Raw genomic sequence first — 24178 nt, forward strand, 5'->3', positions numbered from 1 at the left:
TCACTAACATGCCTCAGTTCTCTGTCTCGGTCAATGGCATCTGTCGTCTTATTGATTCCCTTAAGCACTCCTCCTCATCTGGGTTTGACGACATCAACTCTAAAGTCATCAAGAGTATTAAGCACATTTCTAGCCACTTCCTAACTGACATTTTCAACCAATCAGTCTCCAGTGGCGGTGTACTTAGCGACTGGCGGATAAGTAGAGTCATACCAATACACAAAGGAAAGGCGGCTCCAAGTTATGCCCCTTAACTAGCCCCATAGCTGTCATTAGCATCCCATGCAAAATATACTTGAGCACGTCATATTCTCAAATCTAGTGGACTTCCTTGAAGCTCTTTCCTCCTTTCCACTTAAACATGACTTTCGTTGCGGTCTCTCCTGTACTACACAACTGGCATCATTTATTCACGACTTATCCCATCGCCTCGATAAAAGCATTCATACCGACATAATATTCTTCGATTTCAAAAACGCCTTTGATAAAGTTCCACACAACGGCTAATCGCTAAATTATCTCGTCTAAAGATTCCGGACACACCCTTCTCTTATGGATAACTAACTGCCTCTCCTCTCGCGAGCAATACACATTTGCTAATGACAACTGTTCCTCTCTTTCTCACGTTACGTCAGGGGTCACACAAGGCTCTGTATTAGGTCCCCTCCTATTCCAAATCTATATGAATCACCCCCCCCACTAATCTCTCATTTGCAGTTCGGCTATTCGCCAATGACAATGTCGTTTATAAACATATCGCGTGTCCCAAAGACCAAATACTTCTCCAATCAGACATTAGTCATATGGACTCATGGTGCTCCACATGATTGATGCGACTAAACACGTCAAAATGTTCCTACCACCACATCGGCAGACACCAATCTTTGTACCCTTACAAGCTCTGTAACACCTTAATCAGTCACACACTCTCCTACAAGTACCTTGGTCTTCATATCTTCTCCACTTGGTCTTCTCCACTCTGCACACGTCCACTCTTCATATCAACTCCATGATGCAAAAGCCTGAAACTGGGCACACAGGGCACACACACTCTGGGCACACGTGTGTTCGTGTCGTTCCTCTGTGCTCAGACACAGGCTATTATGGAGTTCATCCATCAGCTGGCCTGCATATACGCCATCTTTCACTCATATAATAACCACATCATATGTGACTCAAACCGCTACCTGGGTTATTTCCGACGCAAACCCCGTCTTGCCCCCCCCCCCCTCCCCTGAAGTTAAACGATTGGCATACCTCACTTTCATCGGGCCCATGTTGGAATTTGCAAGTTGTATTTGGGACCCTCCTCAATCTTTCCTTTCAAATGCCATCCAATCAATACAAAATCGCACTGCTCGTTTCATCTTACCTGGCAACCGCACCATTACAGGTGCTCCCGCCCATTTTAACCCAAGTGCCATCTGAAATAATCCAGGTGATATAGATTAATCCCTGGTGTTTTTAAGCACTATATAACCGTGTATTCACACCAGAGACATCCCCGTAGAGTATATAGTGTAGTGGAAGGAAACGTAAAAAAAAGAAAGAAAGAAAAAAGAAACTGCTGATGGGGGGGGGGGGGGGGGGGGCACTGAATTCTGCCATGTCTTATGTTGAACATTCGCACAACGCCAAGATATTGGGAGTTGGAGCGGGTAGTATAGCAGACGACACCACTGGTGCTGTCGTCTGCTACAGAATATCTTCTGACTGAACTGCAGGATATTCTGCGCGGTTAGAAGAGCGCGAAAAGGCATGTCTCATATAGCAGACGACACCACTGGTGCTGTCGTCTGCTACAGATTATCTTCTGACTGAGCTGCGGGGTATTCCACACGGTTAGAAGAGCACGGAAAGGCATGACTCACATAGCAGATGACACCATTGGTCCTGTCGTCTGCTACGGAATGTCTTGTAACTAAGCTGCAGGATGTGCGTGATGTCTTTCCATCCTCTTCAAACCGCAGGATATTCCGGCAGAGTCACAAGATATTCGTTCGCAGACGACAGGACCACTGGTGTCGTCTCGCTATGAGCATCATGCCTTTCCGCGCTCTGCTAGACGCGTGGAATATCCTGCAGATCAGTCACAAGATATTCCTTAGACGCAGCAGAACTTAAGTCCCGTCAGCAGCTCTTTACTTTTCCTTCCGCTACATGTCTGTAGAATATTCTGCGGGGATGTCCCTCGTGTGAACATACGGTTATATGCTTGAAAACACAATGAATTAATTCAGATGACACCCGGATTAAATTGAATAGCATCCGGGTTTTTTCAGATGGCGCCCGGATTAAATTGAATGGCGCTTGGATTATTTCAGATGGCACCTGGACTAATTCAGATGGCACTCGGACTAAAATGGACGGGAAAACCTGTAGTGTCATCGCTCTTAAGTCAGTTCGCGACCTGGAGCCATTAGATCATCGCCGTAATCTCCAAACACTCTGTTTCGTAAACTTTTTCACTCGTCGCATCTTACTTATATTCGTCCTTATACATTCGTCCATATATTCGCCCTTATATTCGTCGAGCGCTTTACGTTAGCCAACGCTTGGATAACGCTCAGAAATGCAAACCGTTCTTCTCCCTTAGTAACTCTTTTTTCCTTCTTTCCACGTGGCATTAGACTATGAAATTGTTTACCCTCATCCATTACCTCAGTTGTATAGATCATACATCACTTAAAACCGCTCTCCGCTCTTTTCTTCCTTTGTAGTGTTACCAATCCATGTCAAGTAGTTCTGTGTGATACTGTGTTACTTTTCCCCCTGTTAATGCATTTCCTTTTTTCTTGTTGTCGTTGTTGCTGCTCCGTTACCTGTTTCATTGTTACTGAGTTATGCTTTCTCCATGTCATGCCGCAAGGTCCTTGGAGCACCACAATAAATAAATAAGGAACCAATTAAGGCACCAATTAAGAGACGATGATCAGTACGAAAGTCGTAGACGTTTCGAACAGAAACTGTTCTTCTGGGGCACAGAACAAGAACAGTCTCTGTTCCAAATGTCGGCGGCATTCTTCCTCAGGTTCTCACTTTATCGCCTGATTTTCTACCCACATGGTTGCACCAAGGCCGTCTTTCCTTGTTTTACACGGAACATAAGAAAATATCACGCGTAATGCGAGTATGACTGGAACAGGTTTGGAGAAACTAAAAGTCCATTATAATTGTTCCTGTACGCTATACCTACGCATAAATGTAAAATATTACGGAGACGTTATTCGTAAACAGAAGTATCACATTTCTCTTTTAATTACTAGAAGAGCTTCCCCCTCCTTTACTCCGGCCCGGCCCCTCGATTGCTCTTCGCTGCGAAGCGGAGAGGGCGATCGAGGGGCCGTGACTTGGGCACTCTACGTGTTCACGCGATCACGCGTGCACATTTCTGTTCCCTGAACTTCCTGGAACCGTTCTTCTACTTTGTCGCATAGAGTTGAACCGAAAATGTTATCGGTTCGGTTAGGGTCCCACCATACGGGTTCAGTTCCGGTTCAGCTTCGGAAGGCAACTGTAGCGGTTCAACCCGGTTAGTTGTAAACGGTTCGGTTCACGAACCGGTTCAATAATACGAACTTGCCTGCATCGTAATGTCGCTGTAGGCGAAATTACCTGCGGTACGTCTAGCGCTGCAACATTTCTGTTGTTATATTTCATATTCTATGGTGGACTGGGACAGGAGATTGCAATGCTCATGAGGGATTTCTGGGATGGTTTGTCACGCAGGACGATGAACGTGCACTATTATATCAGATGTTTTCCTCCTACCACGATCAGAGTTAAGTGACAAGTTGTACTTGCACATAACTTCATTTTCATAATGCACATCTCATGTTTCGCGTGTAATGGGGTAGTGTACTGTTCTCAAGCGGTGAATCACCCCATGCCATAGTCATGATTTATTTGTTGTTGTTGTTGTTCCCTTCTTCCAGCCGCTCGACGGCATCCCGTACAAAGCGTTTGACTGTACGCGTTTTCCGTGACTATTAGTTCCTCATAATAGTCTACCCGTGTGAGATCATTTCCGTAATGACACTATTAGGGAGAGAAAATATCATGTAGCTTTACCCTGAGCATGTGAAACGCTGTCAAGAATCAATCGCTTAAGGGTAATCGCCTGCGTACCAACAACCAAGCAAGTGTGCAAACAGGATTAATAAGCATGTTGGCGTACACCGACTCCCAGACAATATTATTATTTATGCATTTTGTGTGGCTCATATACCCAAGTTGTAACGTATGTAATATGAGAAAATAACTGTATTAAGTGTACTGGGGTAGCCAGTTTGACTTTGTCGAAACTAACATCCCCATTTTTTTCTTTATTCACATCACATCACATCACATCACTAGAGCGCTTTCGGCAACCTGTGTAAGCTTAGGTAATTCTACCTTGCCAGAAATGCTTCACCTGAGTTAAACACCTTAAAGCAAAGGCGGTGGTACGTTTGGAGTGCGATATATTTTCGTATTCCTGTTCCAAAAGAGGCGAAGCTTTGTTTACCTGCTCCGAACAATAAAGCTGCAAGACACAGCTTTAAATGTGCCATGAACACTCTCACACTAGTTTTAACAGACTCACTCACACTAGAAACTACAGGTTTTCCCGCTCATTTTAATCCATTGGTCACTCAATTTAATCCAAGCGCTACCCAATTTAATCCAGTGGTGAACCAAATTAATCCAGATACCAACCAATTTAATCCAAGCAACACGTGTGAATGTATTCGGTGTGTATTCAGTCATGCCATGACTGAGACTTTCATGATTTCGCCAATGTATCATGACTGGCTCAACAACCACTGGATTTTGCAGTGTCATGCGGTGTGTTATGACTGCTTTTTGTCATTATGACACTTCATGATGATTTTCATGATATGCGCCATGAATCAATTTTATGGGACTATTGCTGCTTCAGTGTCATACAGTGTTTTATGACCACCGACAGTCATTATTACATTCCATGACTATTTTCATGATATGCGCCATGAATCAATTTTATGGGACAACCGCTGCTTCAGTGTCATACAGTGTTTTATAACCTGACGACGGTCATTATGACCTTCCATCACTATTTTTATGATATGTTCCGTGAATCATTTTTATGGAACTACCGCTGCTGCAAACAGTGTCATGCAGTGTCTTATGACTATCGATGGTCATTAAGACATTCCATGACTATTTTCATGATATGTGCATTGAACCAATTTTATGGGACCAGCGCTGATTCAAACAGTGTCATACAGTGTTTTACAATTACCGACAATCATTATGATATTCCATAACTATTTTCATGTTATCTGCCATGAATCCATTTTATGGGACTACCGCTGCTTCAGACAGTGTCATACAGTGGTTTATGACTACCGATGTTCAATATGATATTTCAAGACTACTTTCATGGTATGTGCCACGAATCGATATTATGAGACTACCACTGCCTCAAACAGTGTCATACAGTGTTTTATGACTGCCGACAGTCATTATGACATTCTATGACTATTTTCATGTTATCTGCCATGAATCAATCTTACGGGACAACCGGTGCTTCAAACAGTGTCATACAGTGTTTTATGACTGCCGACGGTCATTATGACATTCTATGACTATTTTCATGTTATCTGCCATGAATCAATCTTACGGGACAACCGCTGCTTCAAACATTGTCATGCAGTGTTTTATGACTACCGCCAGTGATTATGGCATTTCAAGACTATTTTCATGGTATGTGCCACGAATCAGTTTTATGGGACTACCGGTGCTTCAAACAGTGTCATACAGTGTTTTATGACTACCGATGTTCGATATGACATTTCGTGACTATTTTCGTGATATGCGCCATGAATCGATATTATGGGACTACCTGCTTCAAACAGTGTCATACAGTGTTTTATGACTGCCGACGGTCATTATGTCATTCCATGACTATTTTCATGTTATCTGCCATGAATCAATCTTATGGGACTACCGCTGCTTCAAACAGTGTCATGCAATGTTTTATGACTACCGACAGTGATTATGATATTTCAAGACTATTTTCATGGTATGTGCCACGAGTCAGTTTTATGGGACTACCGCTGCTTCAAACAGTGTCATACAATGTTTTATGACCGCCGACGGTCATTATGACATTCCATGACTATTTTCATGATATGTGCTATGAATCAATCTTACGGGACTACCGCTGCTTCAAACAGCGTCATGGAGTGTTTTATGACTACCGAGAGTCATTATGACATTTGCAGACTATTTTCATCGTATGTGCCATGAATCAATTTTATGGGGCTACCGCTGCTTGAAACAGTGTCATACAGTGTTTTATGACCGCCAACGGTCATTATGACCTTCCATCACCATTTTCATGATATGTTCCATGAATCATTTTTATGGGACTACGAGTGTTTCAAACAGTGTCATGTTGTGTGTTATGACTACCGATTGTCATGACATTTCGTGACGATTTTCATGACATATGCCATGAATCAATTTTATGGGACTACCGCTGTTTCATACAGTGGCATGCAGTGTTTTAAGACATTTCGTGACTATTTTCATGATGTGTGCTATGAATCAATTTTATGGGGCAACCGCTGTTTCAAACAGTGTTTTATGGCTACCGGTGGTCATTATGACGTTCAGTCACTATTTTCATGATATGTGCCATGAATCGATCTTATCGGACTACGGCTGCTTCACACAGGGTCATCCAGTGGTTTGTGACGACCGATGGTCACTAAGCTATTCATAGTCATAAAACACTCTATAACACGATGTGAAGCAGCTGAGTTACATCGAGTCGGTCATGGTAGATATCATGTAAATATCATGGAGTGTCACAATGAGCGTCAGCAATCATAAAACACTATAGGACACCGTGTGAAGCAGCGGTAGTCCCAGAACTAGTTGGTTTCATCAAAATTGGAATATGCAGCCCGTGTGTGGAGTTCTCAGGGATATTTGTGTGACAGGCTAGAGTTTTTTCAGAACACTGCTATGAGGTTCATATTTAATATACGTGTTCCCAGAGCAAGTATGTCCGAGATTAAAAGGCGTTATAAAATTACGTTATTGGCAGTGAGACGTAAAATAGCTAGGCTTATACATAAATTATATCATTCTGGTTCTTATGTTACCCCTGCTCATTTTTCCTCTCGTCGTGTAGAACGTCCTTACAAGCTAGGATCAAAGCTAAATAAGTTACAGACGCACATAAATACTCCACACTGCGACTGGGTATTAGCGAATGGAACGACTTGCCAGCAGATGGTGCCGCACTCTCAGGTCATTGTAGCTTTCAGATAGCCTCCTAGAAAATGTTCTTTCGATTGTAACAGTCAACCTTGCCTAAACATTTCTATTTTGTGTATGTTTTTCTCCCACTTATGTGACGCTTTTACGTAGAGTGTTTTTAAGGAAATGAAATGAAACGAAATAACGTCGGTTCATGCCACCTATAATGGAAATTGTCATGTGATGTCAAAATGGCCGTCTGTAGTCTCTAAAACACTTAGTTGAATGAAGCCGAGCTATGACCCATATCATGAACATAGTCATGAAATGTATTAAAGACCATTAGTAGTCACAAAACACTATGACGTTGTTTCAAGTGCCACTACAGACTAAATCTCATGTCTTCAGAATCCCACCAAAGTTATGTTACTGAAATAGTCGTCTCACTTTACATTCCTGCAAAATATCTTTGCTCTATGTGACGCGAAAGCCAGAGAAGAGTAATTTTTATCGTTGAGAACTGTGACATCATGTTAGGTCCCACGGAGCGCCCGGCTCTCATCTGGCAACGTTGTTGCCCTTGGCGTCTTCCGTGGGGCTCACTTTTTGCTACCACATATTTTGCTTACATATTCTGCTACCTTCGAAAAAACACAAAGAGGGGGAAGACATCTATCCCATTTTCGCCTTTTTCAGTCAGCGTCACGTGACTTCTCTACCACGTGACCCTCCTCGGACTCCGGCGTCGTGGCTTGGAGAAGAGTGCCCTCTCTAGAACATGTCATCATCACAATTTGCGGCTTATGGTTACGTCACCCGCTCTCGACGTCATCGAAACTCGAGGAGGATCAGCGGACCTTCAAAAATTTACAGAAATGCACAGTGTTCGCAAATAGGATTGAAATTTCCTGTATAAAGTCCTTGAGTCACCTTCGTTTCGTGGACTACACAAAATAAATGCTGTTTTCTGAATCCCGAGTGGCACTTTAAAGCGGCGCTAGTCCTGTAAAACTGATTCATGGCACATATCCCGAGAATACTCATGAAATGTCATAATGATAGCCAGTAGTCATAAAACACTGCATGACTCTGTTTGAAGCAGCGGTAGTCCCGTAAGATTGATTCATGGCAGATAACATGAAAATAGTCATGGAATGTCATAATGACAATCGGTAGCCATAAAACACTGCATGACACTGTCTGAAACACTGTAGTCCCATCAAATTGATTCATGGAGCATAACATGAAAATAATCATCGAATGTCGTAATGACCGTCGGTAGTATAAAACGATGCACGACACTCTTTGAAGCGGCGGTAGTCACATAAAATTGGTTCATAACAAATACCATGACTTAGTCATGGAATGTCATAATGGCCGTCGGTGGTCATAAAACACTGTATGAGAATGTTTGAAGCAGCGGTAGTCCCATAAAATGGATTCGTGGCGTATATCATGAAAATAGTCGTGGAATGCCATAATGACTCTCGGTAGTTATAAAACACTGTATGACACTGTTTGAAACACCGGTAGTCCCATACAATTGATTCATAGCACATATCATGAAAATAGTCATTGGACGTCATAATGGCAGCAGGTAGTCAGAAAACACTGTATGACACTGTATGGAACGCCGGTAGTCGCATAAAATTCATTCATGGCACATATCATGAAAACAGTCACAAAAAGTCATGTTGACCATCGGTAGTCATAAAACACTGTATGGCAGTGTTTGAAACAGCGGTAGTCTCATCAAATCGATTCATGGCACATATCATGAAAATAGTCACGAAATGTCATATTGACCATCGGTAGTCATAAACCACTGTATGACACTGTTTGAAACAGCGGTAGTCTCATAAAAATGATTCATTGAACCTATCATGAAAATAGTCATGGAATGTCATAATGACCGTCGGCAGGTCATTAAACACTGTATACACTGTTTGAAGCAGCGGTAGTCCCATGAAATTTATTCATGGCACATACCATGAAAATAGTCACGAAATGTCATAATGACCATTGGTAGTCATAAAACACTGTATGACACTGTTTGGAGCAGCAGTAATCCCGTAAGATTGATTCATGGCACATATCATGAAAATAGTCCTGGAATCTCATAATGACCGTCGGTGGTCATAAAGCACTGTATGACACTGTTTGAAGTGGCGGTAGTCCCATAAAATCGAGTCATGGCGCATATCATGAAAATAGTCATGAAATGTCATATTGACCGTCGGTAATCACAAACCACTGCATGACCCTGTCTGAAGCAGTGGTAGTCCCATAAAATGGATTCGTGACACATAACATGAAAATAGTCATGGAATGTCATAATGATTGTCGGTAGCTATAAAAGGCTATGACACTGTTTGAATCAGCGGTAGTCCCAAAATTAGTTCAATTGACATATCATGAAAATAGTCTTGGAATGTCTTAATGACCATCGGTAGTCATAAGACACTGCATGACACTGTTTGCAGCAGCGGTAGTCCCATAAAATTGATTCGTGGCGCATATCATGAAAGTAGTCATGGAATGTCATAATGACGTCGGTGGTAATAAAACATGGTATAGCACTGTTTGAAGCAGCAATAGTCCCATAAAATTGATTCATGGCACATATCATGAAAATAGTCATGAAATGTCATAATACCGTCGGTAGTCACAAATAACCTGTATGACCCTGTCTGAAGCAGCGGTAGTCCCATAAAATGGATTCATTGCAGATAACATGAAAATAGTCATACAATGTCATAATGATGGTCGGTAGTTATAAAACACTCTATGAGACTGTTTGAATCAGCGGTAGTTCCATAAAATTCGTTCAATGCACATATCATGAAAATAGTCATGGAATGTCTTAATGACCATCGGCAGTCATAAGACACTGCGTGATACTGTTTGCAGCAGCGGTAGTCCCATAAAATTGATTCGTAGCGCATAACATGAAAATCATTATTAAGTGTCATAATACACATACATATATATATATAATATAATATATAATATATACATATAATACACATCATAAAACACCGCATAACACTGCAAAATTCAGGGGTTGTTGAACCAGTCATGATATATCAGCGAAATCATGAAAGTCTCAGTCATGGTATGACTGAATACACACTGAATACATTTACACGTGTTGCTTGGATTAAATTGGGTAGCGCTTGGATTAAACTGGTTGGTGTCTGGATTAATTTGCTTCACCACTGGATTAAATTGAGTAGCGCTTGGATTAAATTGAGTGACCAATGGATTAAAATGAGCGGGAAAACCTGTAGCATCGTAGCCAATACTGTGCAGTATGTTATACATACCTGTGTGTGTTTCGCAAATGTGAGCTACAAAATTTGAAAACGCACAAAATAACAAAAATGATATTCCTAATTATTCAATTGGCTTAGCTTATAAAAATTAGTCCCCCACTCCTTCCTGCTGGCCTCTCTCTCTCTGTCCACGTCTGTACGCTGCTCATAGTCACAGTTGCTTCGCAGCGCTTACACGGAATTTAAAGAAAAATTATAAAAGTTAGTGAAACGGAGGAAGATGGTCACATTGGTCTGCCTGATTAACAAGTAACTAAAAGGAACGACAACAAGAAATTCTGCTTCGTCGTTATCTCATTTTTTCTCTCTCTGTTCCACGTCTTCCTGGTTATGAAAAGTAGCGGTAGCGGTAGCGGAGAAACAGTCCACCGCTACCCGTATTTGTAGCGGAAATACCTTTTCCGTTACCAATTTAAAACGTAACGCGATCGCTCCTCCGCTACTGAAACAAGTAGCGACTACGGTAGCGCCGCTATGTACAACACTGGATCAAAGTGATGTTTGCGATTTTCTACGAAAGCAGGGCGTACGATTTTCACTTGCAATTAAAATACATCCAAAGTGTCAAATAATGGTACGGCCCCTGTTCTCAACTCCTCAGATGAAATAATGATACCATTCTATTCTTGAACTCCCCTCCACTGGCTGCGCAGCCCTACGTCACACAAAAGGAAGAAAGAAACACATGAAACAAGCGCCAATGGTCCTTGAGGTGCAACGGAGGATCCTATACAGCGTCTGGAGCAAACCGGTAGCCAGGAGGAACTCCAAGAACATCAGAAGACCTCGATGGTGTTGCACATGGCTCTGACATGGGCCAAGAATTGCAGCCAGGTTGAACGTCTGTCGGCTAGCACCACTCAGCTGAGCAGAGAGTTGCCGCCTCTCCGTTCCGTAGAGCTTACATTCTATTAGGACGTGCTCAATGTTCGCTACGACACCACATTTGGAGCATAGGCTGCTGTCACAGTATCCGGTTCGGTACTTGAATTGGGGAGTGAAGGCTACATTGAGACGAAGCCTGTGCAGGAGGGACGTAAAACAGCGTGGTAAACGGTCAGGAACTGAGAAGGACATAGTTAGATCCACCGAATACATGAGAGACCTGTCAGTGATGTCCCGACTCTACTGCTGTCGAGCTAGTGGCTGAATGAGCTCATTCAGAAGTGATCTCCTGTCTCCTCTTGATAACAGCGTTGGTACAACAGTCCGAGACTGTTGGGCAGCCGTTGCTGCTCTGTCGGCCTCTTCGTTTCCGCTCAAACAACAGTGACCCGGGACCCACTGCAGGGATATATGATGACCGTGGTCGCTTAGACGCTGAATTTGATGGAGTATATCTGTGACAACTGGGGCGAGCGGTCCACGAATCCCCATGTTGGCTATACATTGAAGAGCAGCCTTTGAATCTGAGTAGATGACCCAGGCCCGCGGGTCGTCACAGGATGTCTTACGTAGAAACAACAGGATAGCATATAGCTTGTGGCGGCCCGTGGACGACGATGACGACGTGCCTCTGCTGCCACGCGCTACGGCGCTGGCGCGGCAGCTCTACCGGCACCGTCCTAGCTTGAGGCCACGTCCATCTGCCCGCTGAGACATTCCATCATCGCCGGTCAGGACTCGTGTAGAGGGACACCACCTCCTCTACATTTGGTGACCCGAACAATGAACACCATGTTCGGCGTAATTCGGCCATGCAACATCCTAAATTTTTCGGCAAACAAGCAGCGAACCACCCTCTAGCAGGCAAGGCGCACTGGGACCACTGTTCCACCGGGGACCCGCAGGGAGACCACAGTATGCTGACTTTCCGGCCTCCACCTGCTTCATGATGGTCCTCCCCGGCACTTCTCTGGCGCCAACCGGCATTCACGCTGTCGTACCGGTCGCGGTACTGTCGCCCTCTCAGCAACTCACTCACTCAGCAACAATCAACGCTCGACAGCAATCACTCAACAAGCACTCAGCGTACTCAACAAGGGCTCAACGCACTCAGCAGGGACTCAACACAATCAGCAACAACTCAAGCATCCAAGCACTCAACATTCACATCTCATCACTGGAACCCGCCCGGATCGCAGCGCTCTTGTTCCCGCCATCCCGCTGCTGCTGCATCAACAGCCGCAAGCACAAGCCGTGTGTCCTGTCATCCACCATCCACGAGTCGTCCTAATTCTCCTCTTCATGGTATCGACGCGGGCTTCAATCCCATGCACCGCTCCGCGTCTGAGGGGGGGGGGGGTGATGTGGCGGCCCGTGGACGACGATGACGACGTGCCTCTGCTGCCACGCGCTACGGCGCTGGCACGGCAGTTCTACCGGCACCGTCCTAGCTTGAGGCCACGTCCATCTGCCCGCTGAGACATTCCATCATCGCCGGTCAGGACTCGTGTAGAGGGACACCACCTCCTCTACAAGCTCATCAGACGTTGATGTGATGCGGTGTGAGAGACGGTGTCCATGTGACACACCGTCAGTTGGAATAACAAATGCAGACGATGAACATTCATGACTGGTGGATCCGTCAGTGAAAACTGGAGTGTGGTCAGAATATCGACTGTGCATCATATCCGCTGCAAGCTGTTTCAGAACTGATGTAGGCACTTGGTTTCGTTTGACGTTAAGACCAGGAATTGACAATGCGATCGATGGTACTGGAAGCGACCACGGAGGCGTTGTGGACACCACTGATCTTGCAGAAAACGGGGAAACCTGAAGTTTCACTTCCATGAAACAGTTGTGTGTGCTACTTTGCTTCCGGCGACAAACTTTTGCTATTAGTGGATGGCGGCGGTGGTGAGCTCTGAGGCGCAAGTAATGGTGAATGGTCTCCCTCTGCCGCAAGACTTCAATGGGTATTTCGCGGGCTTCTGCTATCACCATCCGCGTTTCCGCAGTTCTCGGGACGCCAAGACATACCCTTAAGCTCCGTGCTAGAATACACCGCAGTCGTTGTTCTTGCGTCTGTGAAATTCCGTGCAAGACTTGTAGGCTAGGACTAGGCTAGGCTCCCTCGGACTAGGGCTTTGTGGATGGCCAGAAGAGTCTTCTCATTCATTCCCCACTTCGGCCCAGCAAAGTGGCGAATGACGGAAATCCACTGGTGTGCCTTTGTGTCCAGGTGATCGATATGTTTCTTCCAGCACAAGTTGGAGTCTATGATGACACCCAGGAATCTATGGTGTGCTACCTGCCTAAGAGGCATATCGTCAAGGAAGAGCTGACACCGATGCATATGCTTCCGAGTAAAAGCCATGACTGCTGTTTTCTCAGTTGAAGAAGGGAAGTCAACAACATTAACTCCTAATTCCTGTGTGACCTAAGGTTTGGTGCAGCACGCCAACAGGACGGCGTTGGCCCTGACGAGAGCAAATATGCCATTCGTTTGATGTTTTCACCTCATGGTAGCCACTTATTCATGACTTGATGCGTGGTTGTTTATCATGGTAGTCACGCCACTTGATCACACTGATCAATCCGTCGACAGGAAGCAGGCGGAGGAGTTTGATGTTGGGACCCGGGGACATCTCGGACAAAACACTATCACTGCAGAAACATCGTCTTGTGCTTCAAACATTTCGACGGAAAAATTATAATACCCACGCACACGCTATGTGCATTAATTGCGCATCATCTCAAGGTCAAGAACAATGTGAAATAAATATATTGGCTGTAGGTAGCGGTATACTTTATAGTGCATGTCAGCTATTTGAGGGGATTTATATATTGCACCGTCTTTAGACACATTCGATGCCGAGATGCCTACGGTAAGGTGTTGCATAGACAAGGGTACGGTAACGGTTAAGTAGTGGCATAGTATTTACGTTATTTTTATTTGGTACCGGTAGCGGTATATCGTTACTTTTGCAAATATGTAGCGACGCTAGCATTGCGTTACTTTTCTGTGGAGTAGCGGGTAGCGGTATTTCGTTACTTAGTTTTGGTAGCGGGTACAACACTGCTTTGATTCTATCAATTTGCGCTAGCACCCTTAAAACATGTAACTTTCACCTACTAAGCGGTGACGCTCTGCTTATGAATCAACCAATGGCAAAGACCACCACCATCTGCTCAAAAGCAGCACCACCTTCACTTGTGAATTAAGATAGTGTAGAAGGCGATGTAGACTGTTCTCCATATGTTCCGAGCCAGTGATCCCTTACAATCATATATTGTTCAGTCCCGCTTTGTTGAGAACCTTAGGGCGTACGCCTTTTTGTACCACTTGGAATGCTTGTGACTAGTCACAAGCGTGTTGCTTATGGGACTGCAGTTGTTGGCCTACCGCTGGCCCAACATTTTGCGGGCAACAATAACTTTAAGACGTTAGGTGAGATAACCTCTCTGTATATTTTTCCTCTTGTTGCGAAACGAAGAAAAAAAAGGAGGAACTGGGGAGTAATTGCAATTACTCGTCATTTTAGTCCCCCGGCCCTGAAATTTACTTCCCTGGATTTCAAATAGTAGTGACTAAACTTGGCGAATGGTCCTGTGAAGGCACACACGCGCACACACACGTAAATGGGATGATGATGAATACAACAAATTACGCAAATATGTAGATGGGTAGAAATTCAGCGAACCGGCAGAATGTAGGAAGGGAGTTGCCTCAGGACAGAAGCCGCCGATATTTCGAACAGAGACTGTTCTTCTTCTGGGCACCGTCCTCATCATTGGCATGGTATTTAAAGGGTTAGGTGTGACGTGTTTAAAGGTTCATGCGAATTGTGGGTCAACAGCCCGGAGGGAAGAAAGGTTCCGTACGGGCTTCTACGGCCGGAGTGAATGGCTGCTTTGCTAGAGTGTGGAGGGGATTATGTGAACGTAGTGATCTAGGTTAGAGTGTGGAGGGGAGCCCACTACGTTCACATAATCCCCTCCACACTCTAACAAAGCAGCCATTCACTCCGGCCGTAGAAGCCCGTACGGAACCTTTCTTCCCTCCGGGCTGTTGACCCACAATTCGCATGAACCTTTAAACATGTCAGACCTAACCCTTTAAATACCATGCCAATGATGAGGACGGTGCCCAGAAGATTCGATGAAACAAGGATGTATAATTACGCTTTTTTTTTGCCCACATAGTACGAAATAGTGGTTCTTCCTTGACAAATTGTGTTTTATGCATGTCACAAGATTCATCTTACTCGATATATCCCGGCTCACGAATTAACTCGAAGTATTTTAATTCACGCATATGATTTATGTACATAAGGACTGTGAAGGCAAAGCGTGAAGTGCAGTCCCCAATCTGTGATATCATTTAGCGCCTAAAGCGACTAATGATTGTGGCAATTCATTTAGTCCTGAAAAGACTAAATTTGCTCACACAGAGTAAATGTAGTCCTTTATGTCTCACCCTTTGCGGCGCTCCTTTGCTCCTTTTTTTCTCAGTGTGGCATATGAAAGTCGTTGGCATACATTAGTCACGCTCTACGTAGAGTAATTTAAATTTCTGCCACAGCCGGTAATTTAGGCAAGTGTGAACCGTTATTTGAACCTGTTACCGAATCTTTTTTAACGGTTCAGTCCCGGTTCAGCTTCAAAATGGTGACAGTTCAGTTCGTTTCAGTTCCGATACGGCTGAAACTAACGGTTGATAACGGTTTTCCGGTCAGGTTCGGGTTCAGTTCGACTATCTGCCTTGTTGTGCGAATGTAAGTCCCGCTGACGCCTAACGTGACGTCACCGTCAAGCGAAAGTTGCTCGGAAAGCTGCGCATGCGCTATTTTGATAAAGAACCAAAAGTGGAGGTCGAACCCACACCGTCAAATTTCAGTGAGAGAAGCTTTTATTGCACCATGTTTGCTACTTTCTAATCAACGGACAATGTCTCGCTCAGGTGCCACAAGTACATGCACTCACCCTCTACGCATCCTCTCCCACATTGTTTCCCACTCACTCTCGCATTCACGTATACGTACAAAATGGAGGCGGGCGGCGTCCGTCACTGTAGTAAACTACAACATACTTGAAGCCAGTGAAACAACAGAAGGCCGAACACAACACTTGAGCCTCACAACTCCCTGTTGCATATTGCGACTACAAAAGGGCGGTTGATAAAGAGCGACTAGTAGTGTGGTTCGAACAATCACTGATGGGAAATCAGATAGTCGGGGTTCGACCTGACGTTCTTTTTAAAAAAAATATACAGACATGCAGAACATAGAAGCCGTGAGCAATCGAGGTTGTGTAAATGTAAGGAAGGTAGGACCTCCTTGACTCTGCGGAGTTGGGCTGCGGAGGACCGAATCCGCTCTTGATTGGCCTCAAGAGCGACTACAACACATCCGCTAGTCTCACGACTATACGGTAATAGACTCCCGGATCATGTACGTCAGCAAAATGTCACATTTCTGAAACCCTGTGGAGGTCTCTTAGGAGTACTCCTACGCTTTCACGTGATACTTGTCAGTGTACAGTTGCGTAGTTGGTTGTAGTTCATTCTAACCGAAGAGCGGGGACATAATACGGCTTAAGCTTGGCCGGTGTGCTTTATTGCTTCCCCCCGCCCTTGAATCACAGTCGTCAGTTAAACTTCGTCCGCTTTTGCGTCACATTTGTCATGACTAAAAGCACAAGGAAAAATAACACTGAAAGAGATGGAAGAGTGACTCGTCGAATCCAAAGCCCATATATGGAAGAGACTTATTGATATGTTTCTCGCACGAACCATTTCCCAAAAAACAACAAGAACATTGCGGCGTATGCATTTTGCAGATAAGGGAACAAATGGTTCTCTTTTCTGGCGTGATGCATAGAACGGAAGCTCTCCGACAGTCTGTGAAAGCAACGTGACAGAGAGAGAGAGAGACAGAGAGAGAGAGAAAAAGAAAGCCAAAACGTTGTCTGTTCGAATTGTTACTTATTATTGATACGTATACGTATACGTACACGTACAATATTTATTATTCAACAAAGCAAATGCAGTTAAATTTATCTGCTCTGTCAGCGCCTGTCAGCTTACAGTGGTTAGGAAAAATGGGGAAAGCTGGAGTTGAAATGCACCCCTGCTTCAAGTTGTGCCAAATTCGCGCTACTTGTCATTCTTCCAATATTATCTTATGCTCTTTCGAGGGGGTTTGTGGCAGGTTACGAGCTGCTTAGACACGCCGTCATCCGTGAGGGACGTCAAATACGGCGTGCCGTGTCTTGAGATTTCAGTGCACCTTAAAGGACTTTCACGGGGGAAACTGCTCTCCAACGCGTCGATCAACGCCACTTCAACGCGCAGATATAGTCCGACGTAACTGTGCTGTGCGTCCGCGCGCAGCACAGTTGCGTTACGCCAGGGAAAATCACACCTTTTATAGTTCAGCCACTAGCGCGGCCGGCGGAATTCAACGCGCTAGAACGTCGCCCGCTCAGAATACAGCATCTCCTATTTTTCACCGGCCGCGCTTGAGCAGTCAGACCAGAATGCACCGCGCTTTATCAAAATGGCGGACTACAGTTCGGGCACGGAAGTGACAGTTGAGCGGCTTGGGCCATCAGATATTGTGGTAGAGCGTCTACTGGAGGGTGTACGACAACATCCATGTGTGTTTGACACGAAGAGGATGGACTATAGGGAATCACAAAGAAAGAGAAACGCCTGGAAAATAATAAGACAACAATGTGGCCTCGCCACAGGTAAGTTGTTCGGACCACCTTGTGCGTTCTTTCGAGTGGCATTTGTCTCTCGCGGCACTATTAATCACATCTTGTCCTGTCTTTTGTCTTTCCCTCTGTTTAGTTGAAGAATGTCATAAGCTGTGGAAGCGCCTAAGAGATCGGTACTCCAGAGAGATCAAGGCAATGGAGGTGATGAAACGAAGTGGAAATGCGTTTGTTTCCAGGCGTGCCTGGGAATTTTTCGAGGCTATGGCCTATTATAAAGACTGTGGACGTCCGAGAAAGTAAGTAGTTTCGTCTGTTGAGGTGCTGAGTGCAGTTATGTTCCGTATAGCGTTCCTTGACGAGTTTCCAATGACGCTTCTGTCGACTACGTTCACGCGTCTAGTTTGCATTTTGCTGCTGCCACTTTCTGGGTACAAATCGTTTGCAAACATGACCAGACCACTACTTCCAAGTGATACTTTTGTTTCCTTGAATGCACACCAGTCATTACGTATAAACAATGCTTGCTACACAGGACACAGACAAGAGTATCGTCGTGATTCATTGACATTGCAGCTACATGACAAATTGTTTGTTTTGCTGGAGGACAACATGCAATCTGGATGGCTCATCTACACTCGAAGAGAATCCTGGAAACGACGATTCCAGCGGCACTGCAGAAAGCATTTTCGAGTCTATGGTGTCGAGATCATCAACATCATCCTGCACAACGTCTACCCAGGGGGATTCCCTTATACCAACCGTCACGATGGCAACGGACAGAGGAGAACAGAGACCGGTCCAGTCAGGTCAGCTGCCAGAAAACAGAGTGAACAAGCGAAAAGAATCAGACACTTTTGAACAAGACCTGCTGAAACACCTAGACAAAAGGATGTCGGAGAATGAGGCATTCGCCCTATCTGTAGGGATGACCTTGGACAGGCTGTCGAAGCCAACCGCGGCAGAATGCAAAGCAAAAATGATGTTGCTTTTTTCGGAGTATGACCTATAGTGTTCTTGTTAAATGAATTATTTTTGACTACCTGTTTTTGTAGAAATGACAACAAGGCTTGTAGTTTTTTTTATAACCCTGAAGCAGTTAGTCTTGTGTTTATTATTTTCTTGTGTAGGATTATACAGGTGTTTTTTATTCGTTACAGAATTTTTCTTAAAAGGTGGCAGAGCAAAATAGATGCCGTTTTAGCAGGTGGGTTATACGGCCAGGGAAATATCCTGTAGGACAGTGTTTGCATCTACTGTACTACTAATTAACTAAAATTCATTAACTTCATAATTAGATTTTTTTTTGGGGGGGGGGGAGATGGTGAAATTCGAGATGGCAGGATTGGATCCAATCATTATTCAAAGCCACCGTCCTTTAAACAACCCAGGAAGCAACGTAAAATGTTAAATTTCGCTATGCAAATGAGCCGAAACTACAACTATTCGCTTTTCGAGCGCAACAACCACGCACCCTTCACCTTATCTGGGTAGGAGAGCGATCTCAGATTTGCATCTACTCCAACCAGCTCCATTGCTCCAAGGCATGTGCCCTCTCCCCGTGATTGCCTGTAGCTGTTTCTGTGCTTGAATACTGCTCAGTTCTGGTTTTGGCTAATTTGCATAGAGAAATTTGGCAATTTATATCTCGAAGTATGGTTGCTTCTCAGGCTGTTTAATAAGGACAATGGGTTTCAATAATGACTGGCTGCAATTCTGCTATCCCACATTTCCCAGAAAAAATCTTACTAATATCAGTTAATTAATGAATTTTAGCTAATTAGTCATGCGCTGTCCTACAGGATGTCTGTCTGGCCTTATAAACCACCTGCTGAAACGCCATCTATTTTGCGCGACTAGTTTTTCTTGAAATAAAATTTTGTAATGAATATTTAAAAAAAAACAGCATATCTAGTCTCTTTTCTAATTCAGCCAACATTTTATTTTTGTAAAGCCCTTCTGATATGCAAGAACAAAGCAGTCAGTGTCTACACAAGCACCAAGCAATAACAGAAGAGCCAATGAACCAAATGTGATATGCACTTCCTGAACAAAGTGTTTTGTCTTGATGTACCTGAACTTGATATACTTGATATACCTGAATTATTTTTGACTACTACTATTTGTACAAATGACTACAAATGTACTATTTATGTTATTTTCTTGTGTAGAATTATATACCTAGTCAGTATATCTAGTCTCGTTTCTAGTCTAGCCTACAGCATTTAATTTTTGTAAAGCCCTTCTGATATGCAAGAAAAAAGCATTCAGTGTCTACGCAAGTGCCAAGCAATAACGAAAGTACCAGCAAGCTAAATGTGATATGCAGTTTTTGTCTGCTTCATAATAATGCATCCCACAGTTAGACAACTTGTTGCCTTCTTGCTGACACGCAAGCCGTAAAACAAAACGCTGTAGATTATCGGAAAAAATATAAGTGCCTAGTAGTTTATTTCAGAAACCTGAAAAACAAAGAAGGTGTACAGATGCCTGTACTAACACAAACTTTGAGCATACAACACAGCATTGTTTGAGGTTCAGTGTGTAAGGTAATAAAATAGTTCTGACAAAAAGTCGTTTTATCTATCACAGTTCTGTATCACATGTTTTGTGCAGAGTACCAAGGAAGCACAGATCACTTTTCAACTTCTCCTAACAACCCTTAGCTGCCATGGTAGGGAACCTTCAGGAGACATGAAATAACCAGCAATTTCATCTCTGATTGCCATGGCCACTGAAGTTGGGCGGTTTGCTCCAGACGAACCCTCACATCCTACTTGTGTTACTGTTTGTCTCCAAAGGCCTTCTTGCACATTCTCCCCACACACAGTATCAGCATAGCCTTCTGGACAGTATGCAGCGTCCAACATCAAGAAATTGTGTAGGCAGACGCCTGCCTTCACCATGTCAGTAAGGAAGTCCGGCGTTCCGGTGACAGTAGACAGAAATGAGCGCCACCTTGACACCAAGATCCCAAATGCGTTCTCAATGCACCGTCTTGCTCTGGACAACCGGTAGTTGAATACTTTTTTTGTTTCGCTTAGGTTCCTCCCAGGGTATGGCCGCATTAAGTACGGTCGCAAGGGGAATGCTGCGTCACCTACCATACAAACAGGCCACCGACAGGCTGATGAAGGTAGTCCAAGCGTTCCACGTTCAAAGTGTTCCTTGATACCACTTTCATTGAAACACGCACCATCTAATACTCGCCCTTGAGCCCCAACATCAACTAGGATAAAGCGGTATTCTGCATCAGCCACTGCAAGCAGTACAATAGAATAGAACCCTTTGTAATTAAAGAAGTCAGAGCCGCTTTTGTCCGGACACCGAATAGCAAAATGTTTGCCATCTATACTTTCAATGACATTCGGAAAGTTCCACCTAGAGCTGTACACCTGCCGGATTTTCTCCCACTCGGCTGTTGTTGGTGGTTTTAACACGAGTGGTGAGAGGCAGTCCCATACTGCCGCGAGGGTCTCGCTCAGTATGTTGGACACGGTTGAAACGTGCATACAGTAATTGATGGCGGTGTCCTGCATGGAACTGCCGGTTGGCAGGAATCTGTAAAAGTTAATGAGTATGAAAACCGCTAAAAACGTTGTCCATACAACACCAGGGCTGGCACGAGAAAGAACAAAACGCAAATTAATGAACAAGCACAGAACCAGTCTGAATTTTCTCCTTATTTCATGTAAGTTCATCATTGTTGGGTTATTTCACAGTTATGTGTTCTTGTGCGTATTTCGAGTGTTGAATTAGAGAAGACGGGCCATAGCTCCTGGTGTAATATGAATCCGAAAAGATTTAATTGCAAGGATGACGAGAACATGAATGAAATACGATATGAGTTTCCAGAAGTCGCCTTAATCCAAGCCATTTAACTCAAAACGGCTTCTCGGGTGAATATCGTTAAGGGCTTACCTCAATGTGACTGCTAGTCTCTCCGCAGGAGATATGGGTCTTCTATGATTCGGAGGATGCAACAGCCTGTAGTACACCAGGCCCAACAAACGGTCGAATGATGCCTTGGTCATCCTGCATAAAGAACACACACTGGCTGCGTTAAAGAAGATTGTTCTTGGCACCTACCATGTGCCCAGGAATCGGCAATTACCACTAATGCACAGGAAAACGACTTCCCAGCAGGGAATGGAGGGTCTTTACATGCGTTCAAACAGGAGCAGCTAGCAAATCCTTTAAAGCAGTAAATAAGGGTAACCACAGGGAGGGACTTATTCATATTAATATGCATAACAACATATTAGGGTTGTTCATGAGCGCCTGATCAAAAATAAATTCTTATTATTGTTATAATTATTATTAGTAGTAGTATTATTGTTATTGTTGTTATTATAATGAAAGCATGCTTTCAATTATTACCTGAAATACTTGAAATGGTATTCTGGATCCACTTGCCGCAGCTCCGGTACGAGGTTGTGGTACTGCCCAATGTAAGGCCGCTTGTCGAATATCTCTCGGATGTACATAGTCCGCTTCTGTCTCCGTCGTAGACGACGCAGCAGCAATGCTGTAGTGATTTTTCGCCGCGCTGGATACGTCCACGCCATTTCAAGAGCAAATTATTACGAAAACACGCAATACGCGCGAAAGGCCGCAACTGTCGGAAACCGCGGGAAAGGTAGCAGACAGCTTCTGCGACCTTGCTCATGCGCCACGGCCGCCCGCCGTTGCTGACGCGCGTCTGACTATAAACGCATATTTCCTGGCTGGCTTGACGTGACGTGTCCCACTTCGGCTGTCGCTGGCTGCGACGCCAAAAACGTCGGACTATATCTGCGCCTTTAGCCAAAATTCTCGGGCCATGGTCGGACCTCTCACATCTGATGCAAGGCCTACGAGCTGTTGCTGAGTTCCTCTCCAGCACTGGACTAATGGACGAACTCTAATAGGGCACCTTTCAATCATCATCCCTTTCTCATCCCTTCCACAAGCGCAATGGGGCAGTGTACCGCAATAACGGCGGAGAATGACCCACCACATCATCATCCCATTTGTGTGTGCGTGTGTGCGTCTGACGGGGCAAAATTAATCCTCAGACCGACCACTGTGCCGTCGCTTATGGTAATGTAATCGGAGTAGATGTTTTGGAGTTGTCTCGCGACATAAAGTAACGAATTATGTTTATTATTGTGCAGCGGTAGCAGTAAAGAGGAGGTATAAAGAGGGGGGGGGGATTCCGGAGTCGGCGGAAGAGCGTCTGAAGCCCGGTCGTCTGAAGCACCCAGTGAAGTGCTTCCGCACGCGCCTGACAGAGGGCGCCTCACGCTCACGTTAGGCGGAGCCGTTTACTAGGAGCGTTTGGCCATTGGGAGGAGCCTGTCTCAAAGCGCGTCGTTTGACGTCACAAGATGGGCGGAGTCCAAGCCAGTGACACCATTTTGGATCAGAGCTACAGCCTTGCAATCTCCCATTCGGCCGTTTTAGAGTGGAGGTGCAGCCTTGAAATCCCCCTACCGATGCGGCTCGCCTTTCATTTCGGCAAAGAGGGCGGAGCGACGACGGCACTGACGTCACGGCGGGCCCCCATCTCCGAGCGCCAAAAGATCAAAGAATGGCCAAACTCTCCCTATAAACGGCTCTGACGTTATGACAAGCCTGCGCAATGGTGCTTCCGCTCGCGCATAACAGAGGGCGTCACAGTCTCGCGTTGTAATGTGTCAGGTGGACACGACAGCCATCGCTGTTGGTGACATAGCGCGAACGATTCGCGTTAATTCTGCCATTTGTTTTCTTCCGTATTTTCGCCGCGAAGCAACTGTGGCTATGGGCGGCGTTTCGACGTGGACAGATGGAGAGACGACAGCAGGAAGTAGTGGGGGACAGGGGGGTTAGTCTGCGTCCTGAGGGGATGTGTGCCGACATTCGTCTACACTTTATAACAGAGCTTCACCACATAGGATGATAAAGGTCAACCATTGCACAAAATGATACTGCTATCACTCCTCATTTGTGGAAAGCGCGCGGCGTACGCCTTTTGTGACAATTAA

The 24178-nt window shown here is 44.7% G+C and overlaps 1 protein-coding gene and 1 long non-coding RNA gene across 2 annotated transcripts; one reads left to right on the plus strand and one right to left on the minus strand.

Annotated features, from left to right (window-relative positions):
* Positions 1–18019: 18019 nt before the first annotated feature.
* Positions 18020–19164, plus strand: LOC135395398 (uncharacterized). The gene is made up of 3 exons (XR_010423057.1): positions 18020–18203; positions 18307–18469; positions 18777–19164. It is a non-coding gene; the product is annotated as an uncharacterized LOC135395398 (long non-coding RNA).
* A 1648-nt stretch (positions 19165–20812) lies between these two features.
* Positions 20813–22771, minus strand: LOC135395640 (uncharacterized). Its single transcript, XM_064626737.1, has 3 exons — positions 22551–22771; positions 22092–22205; positions 20813–21731 (listed from the first exon to the last, which is right to left on the minus strand). The coding sequence occupies exons 1-3, from the start codon at positions 22736–22738 to the stop codon at positions 20813–20815; spliced, it is 1221 nt and encodes a 406-aa protein (XP_064482807.1). The 5' UTR covers positions 22739–22771.
* Between the last annotated feature and the right edge of the window lie 1407 nt (positions 22772–24178).

The sequence above is a fragment of the Ornithodoros turicata genome, chromosome 5 (assembly GCF_037126465.1).
Source record: "Ornithodoros turicata isolate Travis chromosome 5, ASM3712646v1, whole genome shotgun sequence".
NCBI lineage: Eukaryota > Metazoa > Arthropoda > Arachnida > Ixodida > Argasidae > Ornithodoros > Ornithodoros turicata.

Excerpts from the sequence above, each read along its gene's own strand:
- LOC135395640 (XM_064626737.1), bottom strand. The coding sequence starts at position 22,738 with ATGGCGTGGACGTATCCAGCGCGGCGAAAAATCACTACAGCATTGCTG. Across the intron at positions 22,206-22,550 it reads TACCATTTCAAGTATTTCAG|GATGACCAAGGCATCATTCG; the intron begins GTAATAATTGAA and ends TTCTTTATGCAG. Across the intron at positions 21,732-22,091 it reads AGACTAGCAGTCACATTGAG|ATTCCTGCCAACCGGCAGTT; the intron begins GTAAGCCCTTAA and ends TAACTTTTACAG.